This window comes from Bactrocera tryoni, chromosome 2, assembly GCF_016617805.1.
Source record: "Bactrocera tryoni isolate S06 chromosome 2, CSIRO_BtryS06_freeze2, whole genome shotgun sequence".
NCBI lineage: Eukaryota > Metazoa > Arthropoda > Insecta > Diptera > Tephritidae > Bactrocera > Bactrocera tryoni.
In genome coordinates, this window is record NC_052500.1 from 20,168,047 (window position 1) to 20,189,101 (window position 21,055).

General features: G+C 37.0%; 1 protein-coding gene across 2 annotated transcripts in view; it reads left to right on the top strand.

The window, feature by feature from the left end:
- The window catches only part of LOC120769264 (receptor-type tyrosine-protein phosphatase N2), a 155,860-nt gene that overhangs the window by 133,383 nt on the left and 1,422 nt on the right, over positions 1–21,055 (top strand). For both annotated transcript variants that reach the window (XM_040096169.1, XM_040096168.1), the window contains exons 3-10: positions 15,400–15,453; positions 16,925–16,982; positions 17,049–18,476; positions 18,539–18,622; positions 18,685–19,252; positions 19,314–19,535; positions 19,686–19,883; positions 19,942–20,108. In XM_040096169.1, the coding sequence (XP_039952103.1) occupies positions 15,400–15,453; positions 16,925–16,982; positions 17,049–18,476; positions 18,539–18,622; positions 18,685–19,252; positions 19,314–19,535; positions 19,686–19,883; positions 19,942–20,108 (2,779 nt within the window). The remainder of the gene's footprint in view (positions 1–15,399; positions 15,454–16,924; positions 16,983–17,048; positions 18,477–18,538; positions 18,623–18,684; positions 19,253–19,313; positions 19,536–19,685; positions 19,884–19,941; positions 20,109–21,055) is intronic.

Below are 21,055 nucleotides of genomic sequence, written 5' to 3' on the forward strand. Positions count from 1 at the left end.
TAACACCAAGGCAATTAATTTGTGTCACGTTCCCATTTACTAGTAATGCCGTCTTGAGTGTGAGCAGCTGTTGGCGACGCTGAGTGTGCAGCAAATGCTCCGCTAGCCTTTCTCGAGCTGTTTGTTGTAGAAAATGGAAACCAAACAAGCGCACAAATTTGTACAAAAATATATTTTTTTTGTTTTCTCCCTCCGCTTTTCTTTAAATGGACACAGGAAATTATAACTGTGACTAGGATATAGCCAAGTCGCCGGAGGATAAGGCAGCAGCTGCCAACAAACACGAAATTATCCATTTTTAGTTTTTTTTTTATTATTGTGAGTAAACACTAAATATTTGTGCGTGTGTGTGTTTGAGTGCAAAGCAATAAATTTTCCAACTTCCGCTCAATGATTTGGCCTGTTTGTTTAGAGCGCAAGCAATACTTAGAATTTCAATTTGAAATCTGTGAAATTTCTGAGAGTTGACTATTGTTATGTAAATTTATGCAGAAAGCACTTGAAATGAAACTGATATTACGCAATTGGAAAATAAATGCGAAATTAGTTTATTTAGCTTGACGTTTTTGGGGAGAAATTATAATAATTTCCGGAAAAAAAAGCTGAATAATCGATTTTTATTGAAACAACAACATTTAATCCCAATCAGCAGCAAAATGAAAGTTCAAAAGCTCTTAAAAGTTTTATTAGGTCCTAAGAACATAGATTTCCATACGAAGGAAGTGTTTTATTAGTCATTAAGAACTTAAAATTCCATATATTGATAGCTGAAATTTCACCACCACCAAGAAAATGAAAGCTCAAAAGCTCTGCATGCTTTCATATCATAAATTTTCAAGGCATTCTTTACTCATTATCAATGATACGAAAATATGCCTAAAAAAAATTTATCTGGTTTACTATCCCTTAGCTTGTCGACAATGAGGTGAAAGCTCAAAAGTGAAAATAAAGCTTCTTTCAAACTAAAAAATTAATTCTATGTATAAAGATTTTCCATACATAACACATAGAATACCAAACCTTCATTCCCAGCAAAGAGATGAAAGTTCAAAAGTTTAAAAAAAGCACACAAAACTCAAAACTCCAAAAAAGCTTTAAGAAGCTATCAAGAAATCTTAATAAATTTATAATCGTTTTTAATTGAATTTGAATCGTGTTTAGTTAGCACTCAATATCATGGTCGACAATGAGGTGAAAGCTCAAAAAGCGAAAAGAAAGCTTCTAGGTTCCATGTATAAAGATTTCCCATAACACACAGAATACCAAACTTCCATTGCCAGCAATGAGATGAAAGTTCAAAAGCTTTAAATAAAGTTTACAAAACTCAAAACTCTAAAAAATCTTTAAGCAGTTATTAAAAAAATATTAAGTTTATAATCTATTTTAATGGAATTTAAATAGATTTTAGTTAGCACTCAATACCTTTGTCGACAAGGAAGTGAAACCTCAAAAAGTGACAAGAAAGCTTCTTCCAAACTAAAACAATTGGTTCTATGTATAAAGATTTTCAATAACACACAGAATACCAAACTTCCATTGCCAACAATGAGATGAAAGTTCAAAAGTTTTAAATAAAGTTTAAAAAACTCAAAACTCTAAAAAAGCTTTAAGCAGTTATTAAAAAATATTAAGTTTATAATCTATTTTAATGGAATTTAAATAGATTTTAGTTAGCACTGAATACCTTTGTCGACAATGAGGTGAAAGCTCAAAAAGTGAAAAGAAAGCTTCTTTCAAACTGAAAACTTGGTTGTATTTATAAAGATTTTCCATACATAACGCATAGAATACAAAACTTTCATTCTCAGCAATGAGATGAAAGTTCAAAATCTTTAAATAAAGCGCATAAAAAAGCTTTAAGCAGTTTTCAAAAAAAAATTAATAAATTAATAATTTAAGTAATAATTTTAGTTGAATTTGAATGGTTTTAAGTTAGCGCTCACTATCAATATCAACCAACAGCAAATATAAATTATTCAAAATCCCATACCCAATATACAAATATCCGTTAGCCATTATCCAATATTTATTATCCAATAACCAGTATCCAATATCCAACATCCAATCTATGTATCTATCTACTATACAATATCCTTTGCATTTATCAATCAAGTTGCAGATTGCGATTCGTAACCCAAGCAGCTGCTTCCATATTTGTCTAATCTCACTCTATTTCATCATATTTTACGATTCACTGTCACTTCAACCACGTCTACCCGCCACTATTCCACTATTCCGCAAAACCCAAATCCATTATTCACCCAACCAAAGTGACAGTTATCTACTGTTTTTCCAATAAATATGTCATGTTACAACCACCCGCTGTTGATCTGCTTTGAAAGCAATTTAGATTTAGCACAAGTCATCGTTTCAACTTGACATCGATGACCTCATAAATACTATGGCTGGCAGACAGACATAGCCATAGACATATTTCAATATTGTCGAGATGTCAAGTTGACGTAAAACACAAGAACAAACTCAAAAGAATATGCAAATATGGGAAAATGCAAACCCTCGTCCTTCGACAGCGCGCTGTAGCCATTGCGCTACTATTTTTTGCAAATAAACATTGCAAGAACAGCAAATAACACTTGTACTCGTAGTGACGAGCTTTTGTTTGATAAAAAGTTAAACTAAAAAATTAATAATTATGATGCAATAGGCAAATGAGGCTTTTTTGCTTGCATTTTCTTGCTGTTATTGTGAAAAACAATTGTGGCTTATCAATTCCACAATAGTCGCTCAAGCGCAATGACATGTGCATGTGAAATTAACAAAGCGAGAGAGCAATTTTTTTCAAAATAAATAAAAAATATGTACAAATTATTATAAATTATCAAACCAATGAGTCATGTATAGATATAGAAATATACCAATATAAGCTTGGTGAGAATTACATCACAGCAACTCCAATATATTATACTATATAAAGTGTTAAAGCGGAAACTAACACATATGCATCGTACAACTTTTAAGATATTTGTGTAAAAGAGCGATTAACGATCACACGTGCACAAAAATTTCGGAAGTTAAGAAACTCATAGAAACTTTAAACGAAATCTTTGGTAGCGCTTCCGGGTAACTAACTTATAACTTAACCGATAGCTGGTTACACTTATAATATGCCATATATGTGTAGGTATAATTGAAAAATCAATAAACACATGTTTACTCGGACAAAGCTTAAACAGAATAAAGATTTTACAGATAATCGGCCATAACCATGCAAGCGGTGTCTACGTCAATAAAGAAGATACTCAAAATGTAATTTATACTGTAGCGTATGATAAATACAGAGTTTTCGATTCTATATCGTAATGAGTCATCTACAAGCGATTGCAAAATAACCAAGCTTTCAAGTGATTTAACGAATCCGTTTGATCTTAACCATTCCATAAAATGTTTTATCATCAACAGACAAGTCTTTTGAAAAGATCGTAACAGTAACAAGTTAAATATAGATGATCTCAAATCTCGTATGGCTTTGACTTACCGAAAATTGAGAAATTTATTCCGTTAGCACCTCATTATATAATAGATTAGTAGTTCATTTTGATGAAAAGCATCAGATGTTGTATAAATGAAAGCTGCAAAAGCTCAATGCTAAAAATTTTTATAATTATTTTTACTTGGAAATAAGAAGATAGTAATGAGCTGCCAGAAAGCTTAAAAGCACATGGATGGATGGCTGGATCGCCATCAAAAAAATCCAAGTGAAAAAATATATTTTTCATTCTATGATGTGAAAGCTCAATATCCGATAAAATGTTTTGTTCGCAATAAATGTGATTTACAAGCATATGTATATGAAAGAAAAAACCAATTTCTCTCAAGCTCGGTTAGAAAATGAAAACTCAAAAGCTCGAAAAAAGATTTCTAGCTCTAAATCAAAGTAAGTGATTTACTAAAGTAGTTGTAAAGAGACTAAAGCGTAAAAGCTCTAAGGCTTGACTCGACATGAAAGCTCTAAAGCTTTTGGGAACTATCATATCATAAATCGCAAAAGTTCGAAAAAAATTTTTCTTTAAAACCATGAAACTTATATTAATATAGTGAAAAGAATGAAAGATTTCGTCGGAAAACGTGTGAAAGCTCAAAAACAGAAGAGAAAGCTTTTTCGCGCCATAAAAATTTCTCTATGTACGTATGTGATTATTCATAGAAGACAAAATCTTTCCTTTCGTTAAGTTTGTACTGTCGAAAATCATCCGAAAGCTCAAAAACAAGACGAGAAAGTTTTTTCACGCTTCAGAAGTGACTTCTATGTATGTATGTGATTATCCATAGAAGAAAAAACATATTTTCATTTCGTTAAATTTGTACTGTCGAAAAGCATGTGAAAGGTCGAAAAATGCAAAAAAAGCTTTTTCACCACATAAAATTTGCTGCTATGTCTAATTGTAAAAAAATCACTTATTTTCCTATCGTTTAGTTTTAAAACTATCGATAACAACATGACAGCTAAAAAAGTGAATAGAAAGCTTTTTTCAGACTATTAAAATTTCTTTGAGTACATATCTATACCTAATATATACATTTGCAAACTTTCCCTTGCAGCAAAAATATGAAAGCTCAAAAGCTTGAAAAAAGCACACAAAACTTAAAGCTATAAAAAAGCTTTTGAATGCTATGAAAATAATTTTATAAACTCTTTTTTAACGTCTAGTTTTATACAATCGATTGCGATGTGAAAAGCTCAAACAGTGAATAGAAAGCTTTATTCAGATTATTAAAGCTTTATCTGGGTATATATTCATACTTAATACATACATGAAAAACCGAAAGCTTGAAAAAAGCACACAAAACTTAAAACTCCAAAAAGGCTATTGGTAACTATGAAACTATATAAACTTATAAATGAATATATAAACATTTCGCTATCTTTAAGCTTTCCAATGACGCCAACGATGTGAAAGCTCAAAAGCTTAAAAAAGAGCTTTTCCATGCTTCAAAAGTTGTTTTTAAAAGTATGCAAATAAATTTTTCAAATATATGCAATACCAAACGTTCCCTTCCAGCAACGAAGTGAAAGTTTAAAAGCTTCAAAAAAGCTCCTGCACATTATCATATTACGAACTATATTTCCTAATTATATATACTGCATAAACTTTCATCATGTTAGTAAAATAATACAGCATATATGCAACTACGCACACGTACGTCGCGCACAGCTTTATTATTACGCTCAATTAACTGTACGTGTGTTCATCTAAGAAGCCAATTATGCAAGGAATAACAATATAACAAACACTTTCTATATCCCTATCACAGCAGCTATAAACCAAACTCAAGACATATGTATCTTGACTTTTGATCAAAGCAAACAACAGACCAAATTTGTGGCTTCTTGGTAATTCAATACGCATACACAGTTATTTGGATATTTGATTGCATATGTATGCATGTGTGTATATACATAATTACTGGCAACAAATTTCCATAGTAATTAGCCACCTGTGGCAGCAGTACGCAGCAATACAGGCTACGCCGAGGTTGTCATAGCAAAAGGCCAAAACGGAGCTGACATCAAAGCGCTGTCAAGCGTAATAATGGCATAGCCGTGAAGAGCGTGGAAGCGACAGCGGTGTGTGGCGTTGATACAAAAGCGAACAGCGTGATGGCTGGTGAAAACATCACTGCACAACAAGGTGGCGAATGTAAGGCAACATAACAGCAATTAGATGCAGATAAACGCCCGCATAAAAAACACAAACGCACACAAATACACGAAAATACAAAGGCATACACAGGCTGTACACAGGCAGTTGAATACATAACGGTGAGCGCTGGCTTAAATGAGTCGTTGTACCAGTGAATTCATTGCGAAAAGTATATGTGTGTTGTGTCACTAATACACATGCAGCACATGCAACACATTCAACTTGTATTCCACATAGTATTTTAGTCATATTCTATAGTAAATGAGCGCTGTTTAACAAGCGCTTCAGAGAGGCGTCCTGGGACGCCATGCAACTAACTGCGTGCCACGTACTCGTATCTGGAGCAGAAACACAATAATTAGTCGTTGTATGTGCGCTTGTGCGTTGGCGCTTGCTTTGTTTCCAACAGTTCCTAGTTAGTATGTCTACATAAGTATACATTTAGGCGCAAATACGTTTCTAGATAGTTGTGTGTGTGAGTTTTGTGTACTGTGAAATTGTAGGTGTTTATGTATGCGTATAGCAATTAGTCTGATAGTCAAGGTTACATATCTGGCATGGTTACGTCGTACACAGCGGGCGTGTTGTGCGACAAAGCGTTAGCGAAGGCAAATATTGCTTTGTTGAGAAGGCGAAAAATTGCGTATTAAAGGAGGTGACGAAAGGGCAATAAAATGCAAGCAACGCAATAATATTGAAAGACTGACGGTAGTGAAGGGGCAATAAAGTGCATGAAAAGTACTTAATGAAAGGTATTTAAAGGAATTGTTTGTTCAAGTATAATACCATGAATCCATGAACCCATACAAAACAAAAAAATAAAATTAAAATTAAAAGAAAAAAAAAACAATTTAAAAAAAATAAAAATTAAAAAAAATATATAAAAGTAAACAGTAAAGTAGTAAGTATATAAAAGATTCGTTACAAGAACTTGTTTTCATTTTCGTTCAGTTCGCATGACAGCTGTATGCTGTACTGATTCGATCCGAACAATTTGTTCAGAAATTTCACCTTATACTTAGGCTATTGCCTCAGACTACATTTCGCGAAGATATATATTCAAATTAAAAATCTTTTCATACAAACACTTGATTCCGATCGTTCAGTTTGTACGGCAGCTATATGATATAGTGGTTCGACCCAAAAAATTTCTTCAGAGATTAGACGATTGTCCTTGGAAACAACCCATGCCAAATTTCGTGAAGCTATCTCATTCAACTTAAAAAGCTTTCCATACAAACACTTGATTCCTATCGTTCAGTTTGTACGGCAGCTATATGATATAGTGATCCGATCTGAACAATTTCTTCGAAAATGCCACTATTTTCTCAGAAAATAACTTGCGTCAAAATTCTTAAAGATATCTCTTCAAATGAAAAAGTTTTCTATACAATGACTTAGCTCGTCAGCTTTTGTGTTAGTTATAGTAAATTATAGTGGTCTGATATCGGCGGTTCCGACAAGTGAGCAGTTCCTCGGAGAGAAAAGGGCGTCATCGAAATTTCAGATCAATACCTTAAAAACTTGAACTTAGTTCGTGTATATAAGGCCGAGTGTTGTCATGATGGAAAATGCATGCCTCGCTCCTATTAGCGAATTACGCGCATTTTTTAGCAATCACTATTTTTAATTTGATAAGTTCTGGGCGGTAGCGCACCCAACAACCCACCAGATTTTAGAAGCTCGTAATACAGAACACCCTTCTAAACCCAACAAAAACAGAGCATTGCTTTGGCGTCATGGTTATTGGACTTTGCCGTTGATTTGGTTGGTTGGTCAGGTTTCACATATGATTTTTTGCATTTAGGATTGTCGTAATGGTTCTATTCTACATAACCACTCACAATTCGATGCAAAGCCGACTTCGTTTCATCCTGTTTTAGAAGCTCGTAATACAGCCCACCCTTCTGACTTTTTGTAGAGTTCAAGCAGCACTTCATGTCAAAACTGTCTTTTGGCGCCTCTTGGCTTTAAATTATCTGACACCCAATTTCCGATTTGAAATGACTACTTGAGTGACTTTCAAAAAATGTACGAACTTTTTTTGTGTTTGGCAATAGTTTGCGTCGAGTCTGGGTTTTCAATTTCGCCAGTTTCTCATCTTGAATTTTTCTGGTCGCCCATGACCTTTTTCAACTACTATTTCAACAATGAAATAATAATCAAGTTACACTATCTATTATATGTACCTATATTTTATCCATACATCTTCCTTATGCTAATTGCTCTCAAAAAAGCTAGAAATTGGCAATTTTTTTAGGAAATACTGGACAAAACGCCGAATTCTTTCTTTACAACTGTACGTATATATATTGCTCATATATTTGAAAGTCTGAAAAATTGGGCAATCTGTTGAAATTTTGATAAGAAATGGCGTCTACTGGATCAATCTTCGGAATCACTTTTTTGGAGAGGGTCTTTACTTGCATTATATAAATTAAATTATACTTTCGAAATCTTAAAATGTAGTTTAAGCCAAAAAAAATAATAATAAACGATGTTTTGAAAAATGGACTGGCCTAAGCTCTAAAGAGTGGAAAGAACTCAATACTTCCTTCTTGAGCGTAACGCGTTTTATTTTTAAGTTCACACATAGGAGTTCTTCCTTTCTATAGCTTCACAAAGGACTACATATAACAGATCGTGAGAGATCACTCTAGATCAGCCGTCTAACTTAACCCAATTTAACCCGTAAAGATTAGAAGTGACCTTAAAAATCGAGAACTAAATGCTAAATTGATTAAAAAATCACAATTACAAGAAATTCCTCAATTTTTTATCTAGGTGATAAGGTTACTTACAGCCTTTTCGCACAGGAATTGATTGATCAATTAACCAGCCTTTCCTCAACTAAATCACTTATTTAGTTCGATTTCCCATACAAAATAAGAATCTTATTTGGCTAAATTTATGCTTAATCAAACTTAAATTAAGTTGAAACTGAAATGCAGCTTTTTTTGGGTTGATGTCTAGACTGTAAATTTGGTTGGGTGCAATGATAAAATAATAATCAGCTGATTAATTTTAATCTTTACAATAAATACAAAATAAAGAACACAAGCAAATATATTATATATATAACAGCTGGTCATTAATTGAGAATAGCATTAATCGAGTAGCCGGCAGTGCGAAAGGCAAAAACTGGTTTCTCAATTATAATCCAAATGTGCTAAATTAATTTGACTGTGCGTTATTTCTCATAACTTTTTGTTTTTAGTTTGTTGTTTTTTTAGAATAAACATTTTAAGGCGTTAAATCGTTTGGAATCACGTGGGAATCTAGGAAATATTTTTCTGTGAAATTTTCTTCAAGCATACGTTAATCTCAACGATTTATTAAACAGTTAAGAAGCTAAAACCTTGAGTAACTTCATTCTAAGCGCATATTCCAAAGCTATTTGTTTGACAAGCTTTGGTAAGAAACTTTTTAAGAGTATTGGTAATGGCAGAGAGCCTGAAGAATCGAGGAAACATTTTACTCGGACGGTTTTTTCAAGTATACAAGTACGTTAATCTCAATGAATTATTAAACAGTTAAGAAGATAAAACCTTAAGAGGTTTAAAAATTATATTCTTCATAGTTAAAAAGGTCTGAAATTTTTTGAAGAATTCCTAGGTTTTTTACATCGACTTTTTTTACCCTATTCATCTTTTTGGGTTGTTTGACATCTTTATAGTTCTTTCCTGAGACTCTAAATCTGTTTCCGCTTTCCTAACTTTTTTATGAAAGAATTACTAATTTCTGAATATGCGTTTAAGACTATAAGGTCACTGTTTTAATCTTCATCGAGACATCGCCTCACAAAGGTGGAAAAAATATGTTCACAGAAGCTACTAATATGTATGAGTAAACTATTCCTTCATTTGATGCAAATAAAAAACTACTGGAATAATCGACAATGTATTGAAATTATATACTAAAAGATTTCCCAGTGGTCCAAGTACTCAATAAATTCAGAAAATAATTGTTTTATAATTTAAAACAATTTGTCTTCCAAAAAGCATTTAGACCTGCTTATGGTGTGAGGTAGAGGTGTGAAGCACTTAAAGTATCACATTTCAAATAATAACCAAAAACAAAAAAATTAGATATTTCCAAGTAATATACACGCTGACCAAGTGACTTTCTCACCCACAAAGCAGTGTTGCCGCAATTAATTAGGCATTAAGTACTTTATTTGGCTAAAATTATATATAAGCATGGCCAAATTGACAAAGCAACAAATGAGCGCCGCACAGTGTTAATTAATATGCAAACATGTTGCTACAAATAGACAAGTAAATACACAAATTTGTGCTTGTAAATTAGACACAAATGATTTTACGCAAAACCACAAAGCGGATGTTACACAAACCAACACATACATACATACATAAAATAATAACGCTTTTCGTGCAACAAAGCAAATAACAAAAACAAAAGAAAACAACAAACACACAGATGTTTGTCAATGACAAGCATGTCAACGTAATATGTGTGCGGCTGAGTGCCGGCTGAGTGATGAAAGCATAAAAGGAAGGAAATAACAGCTGAAAAGCACATCAAACAAGCACACGCACACGCACACACATGAAAAACCCAAAAAAATATTAAACGACGAAAAAAGCAAACTTTTAGGCGCAGCTGGAATGACAGCTTTGCGTAGGCAAAAGGACCGACTCGCTGAACTGACGTCAATGGTTGTTACTGTCATAAGAGACGCCGTGGCGTATGAGTGACGTTGGCATTTTCTTTATATGTACGTCTTTTGTTTCAATTTTTTTAGCAGCAAATATTCAATGGGCGCAGACACAACAACAAGTACAACGAAAGCGCAACAGATAAATGGACAGCTGGGTAATTAAAAGCGTAGCACAAATGAAATGTAAGCACGCAGGCATGCGAAAGGAAGCATGTGATGAGATAGCTGCTGTGTATGAGAAATTCCAGCTTGAAAGGCTGGCACGGGTTGTAGTGGCGATTTTTTCTTAATTTTTTTAATTTACTTTAATTGGGTGAATTGAGAGGCTAGGCTTTGAGATAAATAAAAATTATAATAAAATTTATTATAGATTTGCTCTTTATTTACATATATTTTTCTCTCACTAATTTCTATATATATATATATATCCACTAGCTCCTGTGTAGTGTACCATAGCTTCGGTGCTGTCACAGTAAATTTGTGAAGGTACACTAACCAGGAGCTAGTGGATCTTTTATAAAGATTTTTAACTTTATTTTTATCGTTCAGTTTTTATGGCAACTATAGTATGCTATAGTGGTCCAATCTGTACAATATATTCGGACATTGTTCTTTTGCCTTGGTCAATAATGTATTCGCAATTTCGTGCAAATATCTTATCAAATAAAGAAGTTTTCAATACAAAATTTTGATTTTGATCGGTCAGTTTGTATGGCAGCTACATGCTATAGTACTCCAATCTGAACTATTTCTTCGGAGATGGTACCTTTGCCTTATATAATAATCTATACCGAATTTCGTGAAGATAAGTTGTATAATAAAGAAGTTTTCCATATGAGGGCTTAATTTTGAGCGCGCAGTTTGTATGACAGCTATATGTTATAGTCGACCGATATCAGTGATTTTGACAAATAAGCAGCTTCTTGAGGAGAATAGCGCTTGTGCAAAATGTCAGTTCGATATCTCAAAAACATTAGTGATTGGTATGCATACATGCGTATATAAAGAAAGTCGGAAAGCTTGTCTCAATTGTTTAGGACGTAAAAAGTATGTTGAAAGCATATAAAAGAATTTATTCAATACAATACAAAAAAATATTTAAATTGGTATCTCTCTTCTCAGTGATAACCAGCCCTTTGTAGCTAGGCTTGACATTTGTCATCTGTCATATATCCATTATCACTGCTATTTTCATGTTCTCTGGTCACTCATTTCAAAAAAATATATTTTCAGTTCAGCTTTTATATTGACTATAACGCTTTTTTCATGTTGATTTTCATATGTCACAGTTAACACCTAACATGACACTTGTCACCTGTCACCTGTCATCGGTCTGATCTATCATGTGTTATCAATACCCTTTAAAATTCTATGATCTACCGACATACAGCAATATTCGAATTTCTCATGCTAAATATTACTCTACGGTTGTCATATATTACTAATGACTGCTGATCTATCTCAAACCCAATTTAAAACTGATATTGTTATTATAAAAAATTATAATTTTTAATTCCAAACTGACCGAATTAAAAACTGAACTTGGTAATAAATTGAAATTTTTATTTTTAATCCCAAAATTGGAATTGAAACTCAAAAATACTATAAAACCGATCCAAAATAATATTTAAGCCGCTTGCCAATAATACAAAGCATATAAAGTTATAATATTATAACGCTGTGATGTACTTTCTCCCACTCCAGCACTTAGGAATTTGTTGAGCAATGCTGTAATCGAAATAAGCGCCAGTCACCACGTTCACGCGCAACACAAACGGATTGGCGCCGCTGTCAAAGTGCCTGTAGGAAGATATACGCTTTTCGGTGCCATCAAAGTATGCTTTCGGGCGCCGCAACACAGCTAAGGTTGACAGGATTAACAATGCGTACAGCCATGAGTGTGCAATTATATGCCTTTGAGCGCACTCACACACACACACACATACACACGCAAACTTACTCCCTGCCAGACCATAGATTTACTTTATCTGTGGCGAACACTCGGCGAAGCGTTGAAACCGCAAGAATAACTCAGTTGTAACGTGGCCACGTTGTTTGGTGTTTATTGTTGCTTTTGTGGTGCTGATGCTTGCCTTTAGATTTGAAGGACTTCCGAAAATGCTTGCAGCAACAAATAAGGAGGCGCACACACGGATATATAAACGCATATACATATCTATACGCAACAATGAATAAGCGAAAAGAGAGTAAAACCAACAATAATAACAACAATATGCAACAGTAGCACGGCGCGTGTGCCTATGTGTGTGTGCGAAGGTGTTGAGTGTAGGCTTTCCGCTTTGTAAGCTTATATTTGCCTTGGAGGGGCACACTGAGTGATGAAAATCGTAAGCTCGGTTAACTCGCCGAATATAAGTCACCGGTTGCGACACAGCTTTTTCGCTTTGACAGCGCGCCTTTGATATTCTTTCGCCATGCGTGGGACTAAGCGGCGCGCCAGCTATCATATATATGTATATGTGTATGTAGTTGTGAGGTTTTCACTCGCGTCTATACTTTTAATAGCATAGAGTGCTGTGCAATATTTCAAAGTACCGTTAGACAACACTTTTTAGCCTTTATATCAGCCAAATTGATGTGGGTTTTGTATTTTTTGTTTGGATTCCAAGTGTTGTATAATCTAAAGAAAACAAGAGCGTAGGATTTTTTTCGAACTAAAAATGTAGAACAAACAATATTGAGTACATATAAAGAGAATGCAACCCTGCTAAGTTTTCCCCCCCAAATTTTTTAATGGACAACCAAAACAATACCTTATCAAATAATCCGCCATCGAAACCACAGGAAAAGCTAATAAGCAGCCCTGAAACTATACAACAATAAGTTCATTGCAAAACTGTGACAACGAATATGCTGGGCGCTGCCAAATAGTCTTCTCACCAAAAATATTCAATATATTTCGTTCCAGACGACAAAAGATTGGCTGAGAAAAGAGATATATGTCATCCAGGAATGTCAAATCGAAGCGAAATCCAGTAGTTATTCATAAGCAGCTAAAAACTACTGAGAATCCGGTCCATTGTGTTACCCAACACTAATATATAATGGATCATAAGACCCTTACAAATTGCTGATGTCAGTTTTTGCTATATATCCTGGCTCGAAGAAGGAAATGTTATCAGGATGCTTCATACTCAGCCTTACAAAGTTTGGACAATGGAGGACAAGGTGGCTGAATGTTTTCACTTACCTTCCTTCAAGGTCCTACCCCAAAATACTTATTGAGCAATGACCAGTAATAACCCCTACTACTGCGGCAATATGGACTTCGTTAAAGAGACATAGTTCAGAAGATCTTTAGCGAACTACTCTAGACCATAAGGATATTGCAGTCACTCAGAAGCGGGTCGTCGATCAGCGCCTTCTAAGCGTCCGCGAGGTAAATTTTTCCAGTGCTTAACGCGAAATGCCAGTGGAGATCTGCATTCCGATGTGAGCGGGACAAGGCTTATCGGTTTTGCAATCGCCAGCGATTCGGCTATGACCACGCACCCAAACGGGCATTATAATGAAGTAGCTGAATGCTATTTCCGGTGGGACTGACACTGCTGGACTAGCTTTTGAATGTACAGTTAACGAGCCACTTTGTTGTCGGAGTAAATGCTCACCACCCCGAAAGTAGTTGTCCTTCGTAGCAGCACGTCATCCGCCAACTTTAGAGCACTTTTACCTAACAGACAATACAGTCGTCCGGTTGCCTAAAGCTAAGAATGACAGAGAGTTTACTTACAGTAAACTCCCCTCCTAGCTTCACGCATCCGTGAAAAACTCACTGCGCCTATTCTCCAGAGCATCCTCCCCATCCACTCGAGTTCTACCTATAGCATAAATAATTTTTTGAAGCCTTCTCGAACAATTATCGAAATTAGTCAATAACCCAAGCTTCACTTCCAAAACATTGGATGTTTAAAATAGGGTTGGATTCAAGGAAGCTTGTAAACCGAAAGGTTCGAGAACATGTGAAAGACAAATCCTCAAATGGCAAATAAGCTTTACCCATCAGAATAATGTCTCCAGCTCTATGTCAGTCGAAATTTCATTGCTAGTTACGTTCAATTTCGATAATTGTGAGGTCTTGGCCGGAAAGAGACACCGAAAACGACGAAGAAATACTTTCAATTTTGATAATTGTATGGTCTTCCTCTAGTAAAGAGACACCGAAATCGGCGAAAAAGTCAAAATCCGAAATCATACTCAACTTTTTTTAGGTTGGCCGGAGTATCTTTGAGTAACAAGTGTCTATTCGACGTCGAAAAGTGCATTGACAGTGACTTATGTTCATTGTGACTCAAGTACGGTACTTCAGGAGTATGAGCTTCACAAATTTTCAAGTATTTTTAAAGAAGGACAAACCAGCATATAAGCCTCAACTCCAATAGACAAGCGAGATGAAGAGGAATGAATCACTAGTTATCTGTGCTCAATAAATTTCGAGAGTTTTAGATGCTAGATCAAAGTTTCTAGACGACAGTAACATGAATCAATATCCAGCAACTCATCAAGCAACAGCAAGGATTTCCCTACAAATACATAGGGTTTTCCAAAAGGAACGCGGAATGAATAAAGAAAAATCTTTATTATTCGTTTCATTGAGCGATTATGATTATGAAATATAACACATTTTTCACTCTGAGCCACAAATTTCAGAACACTTTAAAATATACTCGAAGTTGTCAAAGAAAATTGCCAATAATATTCCAATTCCCCTATTCTTCTACAGCAAACAGAGCATTAAAATAAAGTGATATGAAGATATGAGTAACAGCTGTGATTTCTCACACAAGAATAGTAAATTATAACAGCTGTGATTTCTCACACAAGAATAGTAAATTATATAAGTAATTTCAACAAAAGAGCGGCCAATTTGCTACTCAAAATATTTGTATGCATTCCGCTACAATACGCAGTTGGACAATGGAGCTCTTATAACTAATGACTAAACATATTCTTATTGTCTGAAAGCATTCACTATATGTGTATATATATTTATATATAATTCAAATCTCATTTATTTTCTTCTTTGCTCCATTGCAGGTTGCCAATTTGTGCGAACACTTTGCCTTCAGGGGAGCGAGGTCTGTTTTGATGGTGAGTAATTTATATTGTCACTAATAATAATAAGTAGCGAAAAATATTATTAGCATATTAAAATAAATATGGTTTAGCTTGATTTTAATATAGGCTTTATATGAGCTCTCTGATTGTATAATACAGAAATATCATACAGAGTCTACTAAACAGGGTCTGCTCTCATGACTCAACTATCTCGAGGAATACAAAGCACAGATTTTTGTGCTCAAAAAATTAAAAAAAATTCAGGAGAATGTCAGATTGGTATTACCGATGCTCCATTTTCTAACTCTTTCAATCCGATATTTCGAAGTAAAATCATTTCAAGTATAGGACGAAATTTTGATACCCTCACGGTATCGAACCAGCTAACTTGTGATATTCTCAAGATCGAATTTAAGACTTCAATGCAGAAATCACATTTTAAGTACTTAAGTTCGTCATCATTTCCTGGCCTTTCGGTATATACAGCGTTTATCCGGAAAGTAATTGGACTGAGTCGATTTAAAGAAATTTATTGAACCAATCGTTGTAATTCTTTAAACACTTTCAAAATAAGCTTCTTCTGCGTCAGTGCAGCGCTGCCAGCGCAATTTCCAAGCATTGAAGGCGTCACGGAAGGCATTCTCCGGAATAGCCTTGAAAGCCAAGGTACATGCTGCTTGGATCCCCTCTATCGTCTCAAAATATTTGCCTTTCATTGGCTTTTTCAGGCAAGGAAACAAAAAAAAGTCCGGAGGGCCACCAATCGGCTGCGATGTCTTGTCGGACCCGATGGACCCTTCATTTGAATGGCTTGAGAACTTCCACGTAAAATCTGGCGTTGACGGTTTGTCTAGGAGGATCAAATTCATGGTGGACTATGCCTTCGATGTCAAAGAAGAAAAAGGGCATCGTTTTCACTTTGGATTTGCTCATTTTTCCGGTCTTTATAAGCGACCTCTTCCCGAGCCTCCAAAAAGACCTGGCGCCACCGAAACACACCACTTCTTGCTAAAGCAACATCTGGCTAAGCCTGCTTGATCATATCATTCGTGTCTCTCGCAGATTTACCGAGTTTCACACAGAATTTAACCACGTACCTCTGCTCTAATGAACGCTGCATTTTCGGCTTGCACCACTCACAGGAACACGTCGCGCGAAAATGTTTGTCCTGACTCTCCAGGTGCTCGAAGACAACTGACCCGCCGCTCGTTCGTTAGCTAGGAACGCCCTCTACCGAATCCAGTCGGCACCCTCCGAAGTACAGTCGAAAGAAAATCAGTCCTATTATTTTCCGGACGACCCTGTAGATCTGCTACAGAAGACAAGTCTATACTTTTGAAGTTTATAAACATATTACTAAACTAACAGAGACTCTCGGTCAGGGACAAAGTAGTATGTGGGCCAAGCACTTAAAACAAGCGTTATCTTCAGGTTTAGTCATATCAATAATCAAACTAAAGCTCACTTATTATACCAAACAATAATATTCTCCAACCTCACACAGATAACATCTTTGGAAAATGTATACCAACAACTGGCGTAGATGTGGAGGACATTGAAAAGTAAGTTTTCATAATAGTTAAGAAGAAAAAAACAAACTAATATACAAAATCAACCCTCCTCCACAGAACACCGCTCACCGAGGAGCAATCTCGTACACTCGCCACTATGTTGGAGGAGTTGCAGGGCGCCGGACTCGGCTGGGATCATCCCTATGTACAGTGCCGTATACAAGGAACACTCTACTCACTACAGAAACAGACCCAACTACCACCGAATCTTTGCGCAAATTTGGCACCCACACCTACCGATATCGATCCTGCCGGCGCTATGGCTTTCGTACGCTTCACACCACCCGAACAAGAATATGTGGATGGTGGATATTTCTATCCGCCACTGAAAAAGCAACAGAGAACACAACAACGGAATGAAGATGCAAATAGTCTCAACACCATTTTGCATCAGTTGCAGCTGCAGGACCAACGTCAACTGCGGCACGATCCGCTAGAACTGGCATATTTCGAAAAATCGGATGCACAAGAGCCACCACAACTCACACCGAATATAATGGAGACCTATTTAGAGAACGAACGTGCACGCATACAACGCGAACAACTGGAGCAAGCAGCGGAGTTGGAGGCGGCACAGGAAAATGCAATGCGTAATCGTTTAGAACTCTATCAGATGTTGGCAGCCTCCGAACCAGATCCGCAGCCGTATCAACGTAAACCGAGTAGCGCGATTGAAAAATTGGAACAAGTGGTGGAGCGCGAACGTGAGGCAGCGGCGCGTGTGCTACCATCTACGCAGCAACAACCAGTTATTGTACCGGATGAACTGTCTAATGATTCCAACGAATTGTATTTCCCTGAACGCTTCAGCTCTTTCAAGCGTATTTCGAACAAAGCGGCAATGAAAGCTAAAGCTAAGCCGGTGCAACGTTCATTCTTTCGTGAGTTGGCCGCAGAGCAAGGCTTGCCGCAGGAACCGTTATTAAATAGTGACTTCACGGCAAATGCGATTGATGAAACTGACCAAATGTTGTTGCCAACCTACAAACGTACGAGTGCAAACGATTTTGCCAACGAGTCCGAACGCAAGCAATTAGCTTTCGAGGAAAGTCTCATTCGCAACTCTTTGACACCATTCGAAGAGGAAGCGATGCTTTCCTCGAATACTTATGCGCGTAATGCACAAAAACCGCGACCAGTCTTTACCGAGGGTGGTCTCGTCTATGTGTCTGAGGATGAGGAGGAGGTACGCAAAGCCAAGGCACGTGAGTTGCTCGAAAGCATGTTTGGATTCACACGACACGAACGTTTAGATGTGAAGAAGCCGGGTCCATTAATCGGACCGCCGCCAAATGCTGTGGAATCAAAGGATACGCAAAATAAAACCGAAGCCGTAAATGCTGGCAATAAGGAAGTGCTGCCGGCACATATTAAAGGCAGTAAAGAGGGCAGTAAGAAGAAGAAAGTGCTGAAGGATCACTCCGATGAAGATCATGCTCCGCACACAGTCGACACCGAATATGCGCATGTGTTCGTAAAGAACCCGTAAGTAGACAATACCTAACTAATGATTTCCAACACCATATAACTTTCTATTTACCACACAGTATCGATAGCTGGAGTGACGGTGTGCGGATCATGAACGAATTGGCCAATATACTACATATGCAAGGATACTTTACCTATTTAACGTAAGTACTAAAAGATCTTCTCATGTTTGTAATGATGTAATTGCATTCTATCCTTCTCACAGCGTTCAACCGCACGAAGTCTCTTTCCGGGTGGACTCAAACAACCCGGAGCACAAGACCGCCGCTGACATAGCGCGCGCCATCAACGACAATCGCGGCGTCAAGAATAATATACTACGACGTCTGGGCTTCACCGTACTACACGCGGGTGTGGGCGATAAGATCAAAGACGATACGGATGGCGTTTCGTCATCGCGCATTGAGCTCGCCGAACAAGGACCCGATGTGACGCATATTATGGCGTATATGTTCGCTGGTGCTGGCGCTGCTGCTGTCATCGTTATTTTCATAACACTCATCTTGATAAAGCGACATGACAAGAAACGCGACAAACTGGGTGGTTTACAATCGGGCATCGGTGGCGCAGAGAGTTGCAGCAAAGACTATCAGGATCTGTGCCGTGCGCGCATGGCCGGCAAGAGTAGCGCACCCGAACCGGTGGCAAGTGGTCGCATAACATCGCTAAGCAAGGAAAATGATCGACCGCCATCATCACGCTCAAGCACCTCATCGTGGAGTGAGGAACCGGCGCTAACGAATATGGATATCTCTACTGGGCATATGGTTTTGGTGAGTTGAGGAAAAGAGCATAATTTTGATGTGAAATTTACAATATATTCCAACGATTTAGTCTTACATGGAGGATCATTTACGTAATAAGGGCCGCCTACAACGGGAATGGGAGGCTTTGTGCCGCTATGAAGCCGAACCGAGTGCACGCGATGCCGCACAACAACCGCAGTGCGCTAACTTGAATAGACCAGGCGCTCCATTGCCTTATGATCACTCGCGTGTTGTGCTCAATCACTTGGCCAACGCTGAGGGATTGGATTACATCAATGCTTCAACTATTGTGAGTATCAATTGTGAAGAATAATTTTACTTTTCATAACACATTCTACCAAATAAATATTCAAAATAAAGTCTGGTCTGATATTTAAACCGTCTACCAGATCAAGCTATTTTCGACCGATTCAAAATCTCTCAACGTTCATACTTTCAGACCGATCACGATCCACGTGCTCCGGCGTACGTCGCCGCACAAGGACCATTACCCACGACCCTGGCACATTTCTGGCAAATGATTTGGGAACAAGGTGCCGTTGTTATTGTTTCACTGTGTCGCTTACAAGAGAATGGCGAAATCGCTTGTGCACGCTATTGGCCGGAGGAGGGTGCTGAGGTTTATCACATCTACGAGGTGAGTGCGAGAATAACATGTTAAGGAATTAAATTAAAGTCTTATAATCATCTTTCAGGTTCACTTGGTCAGCGAGCACATTTGGTGTGATGATTACTTAGTACGCTCTTTCTATTTGAAAAATTTGCGAACCAGCGAAACACGAACTGTGACACAATTCCATTTCCTCTCTTGGCCACAAGGTGGAGTACCGGCGCAAGCTAAGGCATTATTAGACTTCAGAAGGTAAGAGTCAGAAATAAGTTAAAGTAGATAAGATCATAGAGATAGTTAGAAAGAAGAGAGTAGATAGAGTTTCGAATCGGGATAGAATTGGAGTTAAAGTTAGATAAAGAGATAGAGATAAGGAAACATTGTAAGTAAAAATGGATAGCGATGGGGATGAAATTGGTATTGGCATTGTGATTGAGATTGAGACTAAGAGTGAAACTAAGATTGAGACTGAGACTAAGACTGAGACTGAGACTGCGACTGAGACTGAGATTGAGACTGAGACTGAGACTGAGACTGAGACTGAGACTGAGACTGAGACTTAGACTTAGACTTAGACTTAGACTTAGACTTAGACTTAGACTTAGACTTAGACTTAGACTTAGACTTAGACTTAGACTTAGACTGAGCCTGAGACTGAGACTGAGAATAAGAATAAGACGGAGACTGGGGCTGAAACTGAGACTGAGACATAGACAGAGTCAGAGACTGACACTGAAACTCATATTGAGACTAAGGCTAAGACAGTGACAGGGACTAAGACTGAGGCAGAGACTTAGACAAAGACTGAGACTGAGTCAGAGACAAAGACAGAAACAGAGATAGAAACAGAGACTAATACTGATACTGATACTGGGACTGAGACTGAGAGAGAGACTGAGAGAGAAAGACTGAGACAGAGACAGAGACAGAGACAGAGACAGAGATAGAGATAGAGACAGAGACAGAGACAGAGACAGACACAGAGATAGAGACAGAGACAGAAACAGAGAAAGAGACTGAGACTGAGACTTAGATTGAGACTGATACAGAGACTAAGATTGTGATTTAGAATGAGATGATAATTGATAAAAGAGATGAAATTGGGATTAGGAGATTGATATTGAGATTACTATTCATAATGAGATTGAGATTAGGATGGGGATTGAAATTGAGACTGAGCTTGGGACGGAGACTGAGAT